Raw genomic sequence first — 13,934 nt, 5'->3', positions numbered from 1 at the left:
TTGAATGCTTTTATGGGAGTGCAGATGCTTATGATCTTAATGTATGCTGTTATGGGTTTAGTTGTGTCCCCCCAAAATTCTTATGTTGAAATCCTAAACCCCAAAGGTGATGGTATTAGAAGGTGGGGCCTTTGGGAGGTGCTTAAGTCATGGAGGTGGAGCCCTCATGAATGGGATTTATAAAAGGCTTTATAAAAGGGGCTTCAGAGAGCTCCCCAGCCCCTTCCACCATGTGAAGACACAGTGAGAAGGTGCTGGCTGTAAACCAGGAAGGGTTCTCTCACCAGCACATGGCCATGCTGGCACCTTCATCTTGGACTTCCAGCCTCCAGAAGTGTGAGACATAAACTTGTTTATAAGCCACCCAGTCTGTTGTATTTTGTTATAGCAGCCTGACGGACTAAGACACCCCCTTACTTCAGGTGACCTTATTTGGAAGTGGGGTCATTACAGATGTAATTAGTTTAACTAAGATTAGGTCCTTAGGGTGAGCCCTAATTTAGTATGACTAGTGTCCTTATAAAAAGGAGAAATTTGGAAGAAGACAGACAGGCATAGAGGGAAGACGATGTGAACACGCGGGGAGAAGACAGCCTTCTACAAGCTGAGGAGAGAGACCTGAAACAGATCTTTTTGTCACAACCCTCAGAAGGAACCAAACTGGCTGATACCTTGATTTTGAACTTCCAGCCTCAGAACTGTGGGAAAATAAATTTCTGTTGTTGAAGCCACTTGGTCTGTGGTACTTTGTTATTGCAGCTCCAGCAAACGAATACTTTCTGGGTGTTTCTTCCTACCAATCCCCAAACCTGAGTGGGAGGATGAGGGAACCCACCAGCTGCTCAAACTGAAGGCCAGAACTGACCCATGAGCAGAAGCTTCTGTACCATTTCCTTGATGTCACCTTCAGCAATTTTATTTTCCAGAGACTTGTTTTAAGATGTAGGCAGCAGGTGAAATAGTAGGCCTCTCTATTATTTTTCCCTACCTTTACAACCAGCCTAGTTTCCAGAGCTACATTTAAAACATAGCCCACACTTCAAGTGCTTTCTCGACCTTCAGCTCCCCAAAGTTCAGCCTTGGATGATTCCTGTGGCCTTGAGGAAAATTAATAGGCGAGCTCTGATTCCATCCGGGGCCTCTGGCTCTTAGTTGCCGTAAGAGCGGTACTGACGCAGTGGAGCCTGCAAAGGCGATTTCCACAGCTCTGAGAGGCCTCTCAGAAGTAGATAGAGCTTGTTCCTCCTTAATCCAGGGCCAACTCCTTCAGAAGTGAGAGGGGCAAAGAAAATTTAGTTTTTTAATTAACAGTCTCAATATGTATTCATTTTTTCCTTCTCAGCCGGTACAGGCTACTCTGTCATCTTTGAAGATGTTAGATGTGGGAAAGTGGCCAATTTTCTCCCTTTGTTCTGAGGAAGAGCTGCAGTTAATACGTCAGGCTTGTGTCTTTGGCAGTGCTGGCAATGAAGTTTTATACACCACAGTAAATGATGAGGTAATTTTGAAGAAAAAATTCAGCCACTCATATTTTCAGTAATGGATTTGCTAAATTGAAGATTTGGGGGGAACTGAAAAATTATGTTAAAAAAAGCTTGGAGAGTAGATTCTTACTTATTATGTAATGTAGCAGTTTGCTTTAGGAGGACTCTGACTGTTTGAATGTAATTACAGGTTTGTCAGAAACAGAATTTCTTGAACTAACAGTGGGTTTTTCCCACAGATTTTTGTGCTCGGCACCAACTGCTGTGGCTGTTTGGGATTAGGTGACGTCCAGAGCACCATTGAACCTCGGAGACTGGACTCTTTAACTGGCAAAAAAGTAGCCTGTCTCAGCTATGGGAGTGGTCCACATGTTGTCCTTGCCACATCAGGTAACTAGGAACACAGTGTCGAATTTTGGCCCTTGCGTCGTTATTTGTTGAGAAACGACATTAGGACCACCCCTTAAATCAAGAACATCCTCTTTGATTGGGCAAGAGCTTCTGGCTCTGCCCTGTGAACTTGACTGTGCTTTGGACGACATGCAATATGAACATATCTAAATATCAGGCTAAGATAGTGTGGCAGATGGACTCTAGCAATTATTGGCACTTTAGATGTCAGAGTGACAGTGCTGTAAGCCCAGTAAACCCCTTTTGTTCATACTTTATAGGACTCATTATTTTGCATTAGAACACTGAACTTACTCTGGACTTTTTGAATTTGAGATTTCTGATCTATGAACTGAGAAACTAAAGCCAGATTCCAAGATGCCCTCCACCTCAGCAGTCTGTGATTCTTGTGTTAAACAGCGACTAATGGCTGTAGTTGGTACTAGTAATGTCAGAAGTTATTCTCATTGCTATTCATGAATTCAGACTAAGACATTATCATTAAAACATACTTCAGAGTTATTCTTCAGCTGGGTATTCATTTCATTAATAGTCTTTAAACTAAAAATAAATTTTATAAATACTCTTTTGTATATTTATTTTGCATTTAAAAAATAAGTTTTAGGGATTTTTGGTTTCCAGTAATAGGCTAGATTATTCAGACCACTTCTTTGCTGAAAACAACTAAAAATTCTGAATAAAATGTTTAAAAAATTTTTCGTAAATGCATCAAAGCACTGACAAGGCAGAAAGGAATGATCAGACCATATTTAAGAGAAAGTGAGAACTAAGAGGTTAGAGGGGAACTTAAAGCTAAAATTGCCTTTGAGGCGTCTGCGTATCCACTTGAACAGAGTTGTGGTTTGATGTACTCATGACGTGAGGGCCTCACACGTTGGGCTAGGACCACAGAGGGCTCCACTCTCAGGACAAGGATGAACCAGTTCTTCCATCACTAAGGGACTGAAAAGAAGAATTCCTTACCTCTGAGCAAAGCAGGGAGAAAAACAGAAAGCAAACCTCTCCCTAAGAGGTCATAACTGTAGATTTGTGTTCCAATTCACATCACACTGTGTGGTCCAAGAACCTAAAGCCTTGGATTTATTAAAGGGACACCTTTAAGTGCTTTAAGAGCATGACAGAAGTTAATGCAAATCCTTTCTAGAGGAAGGGATCTTCATCCTAGGCCCGAGGGAGTATAATACTATTGAAAAATAATTTTCCAAAGGTAGTTAGCAGCACGGAATCATAGATAATCAGATACACAAGGAGACAAGACACTAGCAAAAAAAACCAAAAACTGACTAACTATCAGATATTAGAATTATCAGACACCAGTTATAAGATGGCTGTATTTATTGTGTTTGAAGAAAAAAAATGAGCTTGAAGGTACCTGCAGAGATTGTAGAAGCTTGAAAAAGAACCAAATAAACAATATAATTATCAAAATGGAAAACTTAATGGACAAGTTTTGCAGCAGTTTGGATACAGCAAAAGAGAAAATTAACAAACTGGAAGATAGATCAGAAGAAATTATCGAGAATGTAGCACAAAGAGAGAAGATGGTAGCAAATACAGGTGAAAGCAGTGTTTCTGTATTAGTCCACTTATTTAAAGTTCAGAAACAGGAAAAACTAAATTGTCTAATTCAGGTTGTAAGTGTGGGGGGCTTTTGGGGTGATGATAAGATTATATTTCTTGACCTGCGTGGTAGCTGTACATGAGTGTGTGCTTTATAATTACTTATAAAACTGTGCATATATGTTTTATGAACTTTTCTGAATGTGTATTATACTGCATGATAAATAATATGATAAAGATTTTAAAAATTAACTTGGTGATCATTTTATAGTTCAAGAAATTAAGGCCCAGAGAAGTCAAGTGACCTTACAATCTTTGACTTTCAACCTAATGTTTTTTTCTATTACTTTTAGCAGCGTTTTCTCTACTGTTTATCAAAAACCTAACTTCCAGCTATTATAAGTGCATCCACTTAAATTTCATCTTGATGCCTTGAAGTAGAATGTAGTTTGTACTTTTCAAATATATTCTTTTATAGAATGAGTTTGGTGGAATAGGGAAGTTGATTTGCTTTTCTTTTTTTTTTTTAAAGATTTTATTTTTTTCCTTTTTCTCCCCAAAGCCCCCAGGTACATAGTTGCATATTCTTAGTTGTGGGTCCTTCTAGTTGTGGCATGTGGGACGCTGCCTCAGCGTGGTTTGATGAGCAGTGCCATGTCCGCGCCCAGGATTCGAACTGACGAAACACTGGGCCGCCTGCAGCGGAGCGCGCGAACTTAACCACTCGGCCACGGGGCCAGCCCCTTGATTTGCTTTTGCATGTGAATTTTTAGTTCTCATTTGTGGGAGTGTGCAATATATATTTTTACATAATGAAGTAAATGTCTTGAAAGCTGGTTATGTTTCTTTTTATTTTTCAGAAGGAGAAGTCTTTACATGGGGTCATAATGCGTATAGCCAGCTGGGCAATGGGACGACTAATCATGGTTTAGTGCCCTGTCATATCTCTACTAATTTGTCAAACAAACGAGTCATTGAAGTTGCCTGTGGGTCTTATCATTCTTTGGTGCTAACATCTGATGGAGAGGTGAGAATAGTCAGCATAAGTCTCATTGATCTTTTCAATAAGATTATGTAGATTCCTATAGCAGTCTTGGAAATATGATCATTTGGTTAAAATAGCCACCTTTCTCAGATTCAGTCTTATCCTTGTTAGCAACTCATAGTCGTGGTGTTTATATTATGAGTGTACCTTTATGTAGTAAGGATTTATATAACTGCAAATTTAAAAAGCTTTATTGTTCCTTCTATATTGCTACACTGAAGGGGGTTATTTGCAAAAAGAAAAATTCCAAAATGCTAGAAAATATGGCTGAGGCAAAGTAGATATTTTTATAAGTATTATATGATATTTGATAATAATTATTGCTGTTTGTGTAGATAACGCCAATAACAATTTTATATATTAATCATTTTGTAAGAATGAATTTTACAAAAACTTCTCTGCCTGTGTTGTGAGAATTTATGGATATCAAGCACTTTGAGGAGTAAAGAGGAGGTACCATAAGAACATGTTAGTGTCCAGTTGAGACACTTTGTAAATTAACGTGTTTCATTTATTGATCTTTTCTTTCAAAAAGGTGTTTGCCTGGGGTTATAATAACTCTGGGCAGGTAGGATCTGGATCAACAGCTAATCAGCCGATCCCTCGAAGAGTCACTGGCTGCTTACAGAATAAAGTAGTTGTGAACATAGCTTGTGGGCAGATGTGCTCAATGGCGGTAGTGGACACTGGGGAGGTAAGAAAGTTATTTCTTAAGTTGCTTTAAAAAACCTGTTTGCCTTAACCACCTTACCAACATGGCATGTTTCTCATAAAAGAGAATGTGATTGCTCTTCATCCTTCATGGGCATTGCCTCTCTCATTATCTCTCAGGTCTACGTTTGGGGTTACAGTGGAAATGGGCAGCTCGGACTTGGCGGCAGTGGCAACCAGCCAACCCCCTGTAGAGTGGCAGCTTTGCAAGGCATCCGTGTCCAGCGGGTACGTCTACTGTTGGTTTATGTGTGCCTGCAATGAAGTCTTCAGTGGCAAAGATACCAATGTATTAAAAACACAGTGTTCTTAGCAGGGTGAAAGGTTTAGCTGCTTGAATGTCGTCATTGATGTAGAGGTTAAAGCCCCCTTTCCCTGAATTAAGTTGTAGCTGATTATTAGAAAATTTCTGTTTCCAGGGCACTCTCATACAGAGCTGTTGGAATGTAAATTGTTGTAATCTTTCCCAAGGAAACTTTGGCCGTGCATATCAAGAGCCTTAAAAATATTCATACCCTTTGATCTGCAATTCTACTCCCAGGAAATTATCCTAAGAAACCAAAGAGAAAGTTACTTACAGAATTGATGGAGGAGATATAGCAAAAAAAGAAAAGAAAAGAAAAGAAAAAATTGATGACTTTAATAAAAAGTAGATTAGCATAATTTAATCAAACAATAAATTAATGGTTAAATAAATTATACTAAATCTATATGAATGAAAATGATGTCTACTAAGGATGTCTAATGATCTGGGGAATAGTGCTATATGTAATATTAAGTTAAAAAGAAAGATTCAGAGGGGCTTGCTGAGTGGCACAGCGGTTAAGTTCACATGTTCCACTTCGGCAGCCTGTCGTTCACTGGTTTGGATCCCGGGTGTGGCAGGCATCCCACATATAAAGTAGAGGAAGATGGGCACGGATGTTCGCTCAGGGCCAGTCTTCCTCCAAAAAAAAAAAACAAATTAAAAAGAAAGATTCAGAACTGCTTATGCAAAATTATCATTAAAAAAAGCTATCAGTGCCTATCTCTATATTTATATATAAATGGGCAAAAAACCCCTGATCTTGACATTACTTTCATGTTTCTACTTTCTATATTTTTTTCACATCGAACATGCTTTACTTTTATAATAAAAAAAGAACATTATTAAAAAATAAGTGTCTATTTCTTCTTCACTTTCTACCCCTTGATCTCCGTGAGCCTAATGAATGCCATATTAAAGCCGAATAAACTGGACTCGTGTCACTAAAGGACTCATGTTGATCTTCCTGAGGTTTTGGCCACACACAGGGCTAAGCTAGTCCTGGAGGGGTATTGGTTCCCTTAATGCTTACTTCTCTGTGCCGGCTGCCTCTTCCTTTTTTTCATTTTTGATTCTTATCTTGTGAAAGCATATTCCCTTTTATTTGCAGACCTGAGTAGATTTGGTTTTTCTCTTTCCAGGCTGCCTGTGGCTACGCACACACATTAGTATTAACAGATGAAGGCCAAGTGTATGTCTGGGGTGCAAATTCTTATGGCCAGTTGGGCACCGGCAATAAAAGTAACCAGCCCTATCCTACTCCTATCATTGTGGAAAAGGACAGGTAATATGTGTTTCTTCCAAATAACTTCAGTGTTCTCTAGTGATTGAACAAAACTTAGACATGGTATGGAATTGCGGGGAACTTATTGGTAGTGTTAGAATATTCCTTAACGAGAGCATTCATTGCTTTCTAAAACTGGCTTCTGAGTTGTTGGGGAGGTTGACGATCTGTCTGTTAAATATTCTATTTTCACTTACCCCTGTTTGATCTGTACCTCCAGCAGCTACTCTGCACAGACTACAATGACTAAACCCCCAACAGCTACTCTACATTATTCTTCTCCCTCCCAAATGACCTTTTCTCCCCCTCCTCATTCTTTTCTGCTTTACATTTTTAAGGGGAGGTTGATAACATTTGAGGTCTATCTTCTGTGGCTTAGAAAGATGAAAGTAACTCAGATGAGGTGTAAGTCCATTCACTTGGCTACTTATAAAATTTGCCAGTTGAGAAGGATAAGATGGTTTCATTACTTCCACTCCCAAGCTATCACTGTGAGGGAGGGTAAAATAGTTGGAAAATTAAGACTCAGTTTTGTGCACTTGTTCGAAAGGTTGTTTTAAGTAATTAGCATAGGTAGAATTTTTTCTCAAGTTATCCTACTGGTTTTGAAGGCCTTTTGAATTTCTCAAACACAGCCATATCACTGCCTTTTCACTCTTCATTTCTTGACACGGTAGTATAGAACAAAAACATTTCACTATCTTTTCTTTTAAACTAGAGTTATAATCATTGTAGAAATTAATACTACTGTTTTCATTTTTATTTTACATATTAATTTTTCTTATATCTGATTTAAAAATAAGTATATGGATAAATAGGTAAAGGGAGATTCAACTCCCCTTATGTTCATTTGAGTATTGTAAACCTGGCTGATCTTATTAAGCTATATTAAATGGCTTAAACAAATTTTTTGTTTTTTCCCCAAAATCTTACAATAAGACCCTGGACCCCTTAGGAACTGGGGAAGAGGAGAGAGAATGGAGATCAGGCCCTGGGGGGCAGGCACTGGATGCTGGCAGCCATGTCATTTGCATTAAAAGGTAGTTCAGAACTACCCAGTCAAAAGAGAAGGGACGGTCTTGAGGCCTTGAATAATCACAAAAATGCCTCAGTTTAGCAAATCCAGCCAGTAGGGACATTTAGTATTTAGACAAAACAATAAAGTGTTAAAGGATCAAATAAAGGTAACATGGAAATAAAAACAACATATTTGTACAGCACTTTACCATTTTTATGTGCTGCCATACTTGACATACACTTTAACTCATCTGTTCCCGGACTCACAGAATCCGCTGCCATCTGCTCACCAGTGACTTGTGGCCCACGAGGGACCACGTTGTGCTGCTGGTCCCTGATAGTCCCAGAGTGAGCGCCCAGGTCTTCTGCCTCTAGCGGTGCTGGGACAGCGGACCGCAGGGCAGCTTGTTGGGAGAAAGAAAAGGAGGCAGAGAAGCAGGGCGTGGAAGTTATGTGAGTGCCAAGTTCCTTACCTGGTACTGGAGAGTTACCTGTTGCTTTTCCATCTTTTTAAAACACTTCTAATTTTTTTAAAAAGTTTCAAAACTTTTAATTTTTTTTAAACAAATTTCTTAACTTTCTTAAATTTTTGAATTCTACATGTAAACAAAGTGGAAGTAGCCACATTTTTGCACACTTGCTGTTGTCCACGTACACTTTATTTTGGCTACAGAAATCGTGGGTGGATGTTTTGAATGAGATATTTTTGCTTTTCTCCGTTTCCCATGCTTGAGTTTCACCTGGCACTTTCTGAAAATGCGGGCTCGCGATCACACGAGTGTGCCGAGGGAGGAATTTATAAGTCTGCTGGGGCTTGTCCAGCACCTGCCCACCCTTTTCAATGACTGAAACTTTGCAGATACGTTGTGACTTATCTCTCAGGAACTTCTGACTCTTTTGGGGCCCATTATGGGGAAGCTTGACTAATTAGAAACAACAGATTGCATTTAGGGTGGGGTGGATCATCAAGTCTTACTTCGCTGTTCACAGAAGTGGAAAGGAAAAATCTGTCTACATTGGATCCTTTGCTCAAACAACAAACCAAGCAAAATCTTTTAAGATTTTTTCCCACAGAGGTCTATGTATGATGAAGAATGTTAACATTAATTAGCAGTTTATGTTCACATAAAAGTGATTTTAATAATTAAATGATTCTCTTTCTACTCCAGTCATTCCCACTCTTTCTGAAGTTTCAATACTTTGATAACATTTGTGTCTTTGTTCTTAAAGTTCCATGAAAGCGCATTTTAAATTAAGTTGATTTAAAACTAACTTTGCCTTGAATTTTTGTGACTTTTTGAGATAATTGGTAATATTTTGGCCTCTTACAAAACCAGGATTGGGAATCACTGCTCTTGATCTTTTTATTATCACTATTTCTTCATTATCCTTCTCCCTCACAAATGACCTTTTTCCTCTCCTCCTTTTCTGTTTTCTATTCTGAGTCTCTGCTTTTTCATTTCTAGTACTTCAGTCATTAAGCTATGTGGTTGCTGTAGATCATTCGTTGAGGTGACATAAAACTTATTTATTATGAATGTATGGTAATTGTTTTCCATTACAAATGGCTGCAAAATAAAGTGAAATATGCCAGACATCCTGACAGTAAAGGTTAGCTGTTTAAAGTCATTGTCCGTTGCGTATAAGACTGAAAAATCTGAGCTTCCAACTTTGCTTCTTGGTATGAATCAGATTTAAGAACAGATGACCTTAGGCAAAGGCAGGATGCCTTGGCAGTTGCTTGGGTCCCAAGCCCAGACCTGAAAGTTCCCTCTAAACTTTCTCCACTCTCCTTCCTGTAGCAGCTGCTGTGGTCAGCCCAGCCCGTGCCCCACCCCTGACTTCCCATGTGGCGCTGGGTGTTCCAGGCAAGTGTCACAAGGCCGTGCTTAGGGAAGACCAGCGTTCCACAGCATTCTGCATCCTAACCCCTTGGCTGTATCTGTTCCACCATTCTCCAGGAAGCAGTGTTTCTACCTCCTGTAATAGCAAAGCCTGCTCCCTTTTCATGGAGGCGAATAATACACATTTCAGAAGTGAATGTAGGAATTAAATTTATTTTGATTTTCTGATGGTGAGTAGTTTAACGTAGAAGGACACTGTTGTGTTCCAGTCAGTTACATTTTTCATAGAACATTATCAGAGAAAGGGGAAGCTATCTTATCATTTTAAGTGGTTTCCCAAAGTGCACAGAAGTTATTAAAAAAATCTAAAAGTCTTTGCCTAGTAGATCATTGTGAAGGTGATTAAATATGATAAGAGCAAGAGCTGTTAATGTTTATCTAAACGGTGTTGAGCTGTTCTAACCTCTTCTCCCCCCAGATAATGCCAGATGTTTTATAACTGAAGTGGTTAAAATGGAGAAGGCCTTGTTCTTAACTGCTTAGATACCTGTCTGTCGAACTCCCATCCTGCAGTCAGACCAGCACTGCGTCCCCCTCCCTCTGCACTGCCAGGCTGGTGTTTGCCTCGGCTCGTAGTCCTGGGCCATTTTTGACGCCTCTCCTTCCTCTCGTTGGGGTGAAGGATTACCCTGATTCTTCCTTGGCAGTGTGGCTTGGACGTGATCTCTGCACACTCCTCAGCCTTCCGCAGCCTGCCTCCTGGGCTGTTCTTTCTCTCTGTGTCAGTCTGTCTTGAACACTTTTGCCGGATTAATCTCTCTAAGAACACCTTTTTCATCACATCACGGCCCTGTTTATGCAGCAATTTCCCATTTGTCTGCGCATCAGATCCCATCTAAACTCTTCTGTCTTGGATTTAAGACAAACGCCTCTGTTCCTAACAAACCTCATTGCTCTCCGCTCCCCAGAGCTGCCTGTCTGTTCCAGTCAGGTCCTCTCAATAGTGGGCCCTCTCCAGTCTTGCTCTTTCTGCCCTCTGCCTACACATTGGCACATGTATTTCTCTCTGCCTCCTTTTTCTTATGCCATTTCTTTGACAAATCCAAGGCCCCTGCGGCCCAGCTGACCTCCCTTTGCTTTAAATGCTCCCTGTGGAGTTTTCCGGCATTTTCCCTTCTCACCGGAGCGCGTGTGGTCCATGCTGCACTACGATGTTATTTGGGAATTGTGTGCAGTTTCACAGATACGCGACTTCTGTCTTTGGGTAAATTGTGAGCTCCTCAGGGGGGCCCCACGGTTCCTGCAGCAGCTGTTAAACACTGCTGGTCATGGGAAGGGGCCCATTTTGAGTGCACACTGAGCTATGTAGCCTGTTTCATTTGTTCTTCACCACAAGCCTGTGAGGTGACTGCTCACAATCACCTTGCAATTGACTGTTTGCGGTATGAGTTGGGTTGACCCACAGCATGCACCACTTAACCCTAAAATTGGTGACGTTTTGGTGAGAATATTTATTGACCTTGGGTCAAGATGGCCCAAGTCTTTATTATTTACTCAATAAGTAGTGTTTTAAGAAAAGAATTAAGTCGCCTTTTGTTTTGTTTTGTTTTTACTCCTTTGGATTGTACTTGAATTTCAAAACGAGATGGTGTGTATTTTTATAGGCCTGCTGGCTAGAAGTGGTAGCAAGAAGATCTTCATGAGTTCTAAGTGCCATTGAAGTACAGCTTAAATGTAAATAACTGTTAGGTGCCTGGAAATTTAGGAGATTGGGTGTATAAGTCCTGTTTTTTTAAATCAGTTAAATCTAAGGGAAGGAAAATATCAACTGATTTCTTCTTTCGTTTACCGTGTGTACGTGGTACTTGTTTGTGAACTTAGAATTATAGAGATCGCAGCCTGCCACTCTGCGCACACGTCTGCTGCCAAGACCCAGGGAGGGCACGTGTACATGTGGGGCCAGTGCCGGGGCCAGTCTGTGATCCTGCCGCACCTCACGCACTTCTCCTGCACGGACGACGTGTTCGCCTGCTTCGCCTCTCCCGCCGTCTCGTGGCGCCTCCTCACCGTGGGTGAGCTGACTGCTGTCCATCTGCGTGATGGACTGAAAACTAGGAAGAAAACTCTGGTGCTTTTGTTTTGATAGTAAGGACATTGTTAAGTGCAGTATCATATAATTTATTTCCGTCTAATGGGCTCCCATGAAAGGGAACTAGTTGATTAATTTTTCTCGAAAGTATCAGAAACTGACACAACATACTAAAGGAAAAGTAATTTTATTTGACTGCTTTTTAATTTGACTGGGAAACTGTATCTTTTATTTTTAGCTCATATGTTTACTCAGACATTTAAAAATTTCATTTAGTGAGCTGGTTTGGGACTTTTCCTTGTTGTTTTGCCAGAGTTACGAGCAGGCGTGTGTGAGACTCTCATCCTTGATGATTACAGAGGTGCGACCCTATATTTAGGGGAAAAAAGCATTGCTCAGTTATTTCAGGGGATTGGGTTTTCCTGAGTGTCAACAGAGCGATGCTGTCCTCCAGCCTGCCTTTTCGTTGTGTCTGTAGTTAACTCTAGACACATCGGTGTTTCTCTCTTAGAACCTGATGACCACCTCACAGTGGCTGAGTCACTGAAGAGGGAATTCGACAACCCCAACACCGCAGACCTGAAATTTCTGGTGGATGGAAAGTACATTTATGCACATAAAGTCCTTCTCAAAATTAGGTAAGGAATCATTTATTTTGAGACTTGAAATAAATACATTTGCTGTTTTCTTAGTGTGCTAGGAACAGTGCTAGGCACTTCAGTAATTATGAAAAACAGTAAGGCTGTTATGGCCGTCACAAGGATACTGTGCAGTGGGGGGCAACACATTTGGCATGAAACAAGAATTCAGGGAGGCCGTATGCGATGGGTGCTGGGGGTGTGGTTCAGGCTGTACGTGCTCTAGGCGTCCGCAGAGACGGCACAGATGGTATGTCACCCTGGAGTTAGACAGCCGCCAGCTAACACTTGGCGAGCATGCACTGTGTGTGGAGCACCACGTGGAGTGAACTCCCTCCCTAGGAACTGAGCTCCGCCCAGGACAGTCACTCTCCTTAACCAGCTGTGGGATACTGAGCTTTTAGCTGCTTGAAAAAGAGCACATAAGGCTTTTCTAGAGCAACAAGGTCTGGGGTGAAGTTAACACAGGGATTTTAAAAATCAAATTTATTGATGTATAATTTTTGAGCGATGAGCTGCATCCATTTAAAGTGTGCAGATGGGGAGCTTTGTCCAATGCATATGCCTCTGAAACCACTGTCCAAATCAAGATAGAGAATGTTTCCATCACCCCTCACAGGTCCTTCATTCCTCAGCTCTGGGGCAACCACTAATCATCTTTCTGTCCCTACAGATTAGTTAGCATTTTCTAGAAGTTTATGTAAATGGAATTATTCAGTATGTACGCTTTCATGCCTCACTTCTTTCTCTTAGCATGATGATTTTGAAAATCATTATGTTGTTGTGTAACAGATGTTTAAATCCTACTGCATCGAAGCACAAACTCCTTATGGCATCTTAGTCTCCAGTTGACCTCTTAGTAGGGTCAGGCTATGCAGCATTTGTTCACTTTTCCAATAGCCCGTAAACCTTCATCAAAGCGGGGAGAGGTGTATTGGTTTGTGGGGCTGCTGTAACAGGGCACTACAGACTAGGTGGCCTCAACAGCAGAAACTTACTCTCTCAGTTCTGGAAGCCAGAAGTCCAAGATTAAGGTGATGGCAGGGTGGGTCCTTCTGAGGGCTGCGAGGGAGAATCTGTTCGATGCCTCTCTCTTAGCTCCTGGTGCTGTGCTGGCAGTCTTTGATGTTCCTTGGCTTGTGGCAGCGTAACTCTAATCTTCACGTGGTGTTCTGTGTGTGTGTGTGAGTCTCTCTCCAAATTCCCCTTTTTATAAGGACCCCAATCATATTGCATTAGGGCCCACCCCAATCACTTCATTTTAACTTGGTGACCTCTGTAAAGACCCTTTCTCCAAACACTGTTCTGAGGTTAGGGCTTCAGCATATGAATTTCGGGGGACACGATTCAACCCATAACAGGAGGTGAAGAAACGAAATCACTCAGAGTTTATAAAAATAAACCCACCTGCTTTCTATAAATGCTGCTCGGCCCACATGGTGTGGGGACGAGGCCCGGAGTCCGGCACTGTCTCCACCCAGCAGGTTTGCAGGCTTGTTGAATAAATGGTGATTTGAAAACGTAGAGGAAGCCAGGGGCCAGGGCG

At 41.0% G+C, this 13,934-nt stretch overlaps 1 protein-coding gene across 10 annotated transcripts in view; it reads left to right on the top strand.

Moving 5' to 3' along the window:
- The window catches only part of RCBTB2 (RCC1 and BTB domain containing protein 2), a 42,552-nt gene that overhangs the window by 16,263 nt on the left and 12,355 nt on the right, over positions 1-13,934 (top strand). For 8 of the 10 annotated variants that reach the window (XM_046664057.1, XM_046664053.1, XM_046664054.1 and 5 more), the window contains 8 exons: positions 1,343-1,498; positions 1,724-1,874; positions 4,316-4,482; positions 5,036-5,194; positions 5,332-5,439; positions 6,658-6,800; positions 11,543-11,733; positions 12,262-12,388. In XM_046664057.1, the coding sequence (XP_046520013.1) occupies positions 1,343-1,498; positions 1,724-1,874; positions 4,316-4,482; positions 5,036-5,194; positions 5,332-5,439; positions 6,658-6,800; positions 11,543-11,733; positions 12,262-12,388 (1,202 nt within the window). The remainder of the gene's footprint in view (positions 1-1,342; positions 1,499-1,723; positions 1,875-4,315; positions 4,483-5,035; positions 5,195-5,331; positions 5,440-6,657; positions 6,801-11,542; positions 11,734-12,261; positions 12,389-13,934) is intronic. The other 2 variants (XM_046664063.1, XM_046664062.1) reach the window with 1 other exon arrangement.

This window comes from Equus quagga, chromosome 6 (genome assembly GCF_021613505.1).
Source record: "Equus quagga isolate Etosha38 chromosome 6, UCLA_HA_Equagga_1.0, whole genome shotgun sequence".
Taxonomy (NCBI): Eukaryota; Metazoa; Chordata; class Mammalia; order Perissodactyla; family Equidae; genus Equus; species Equus quagga.
Note: the sequence above shows the minus strand (reverse complement) of the source record. Positions and strands in the feature narration are given on the sequence as shown.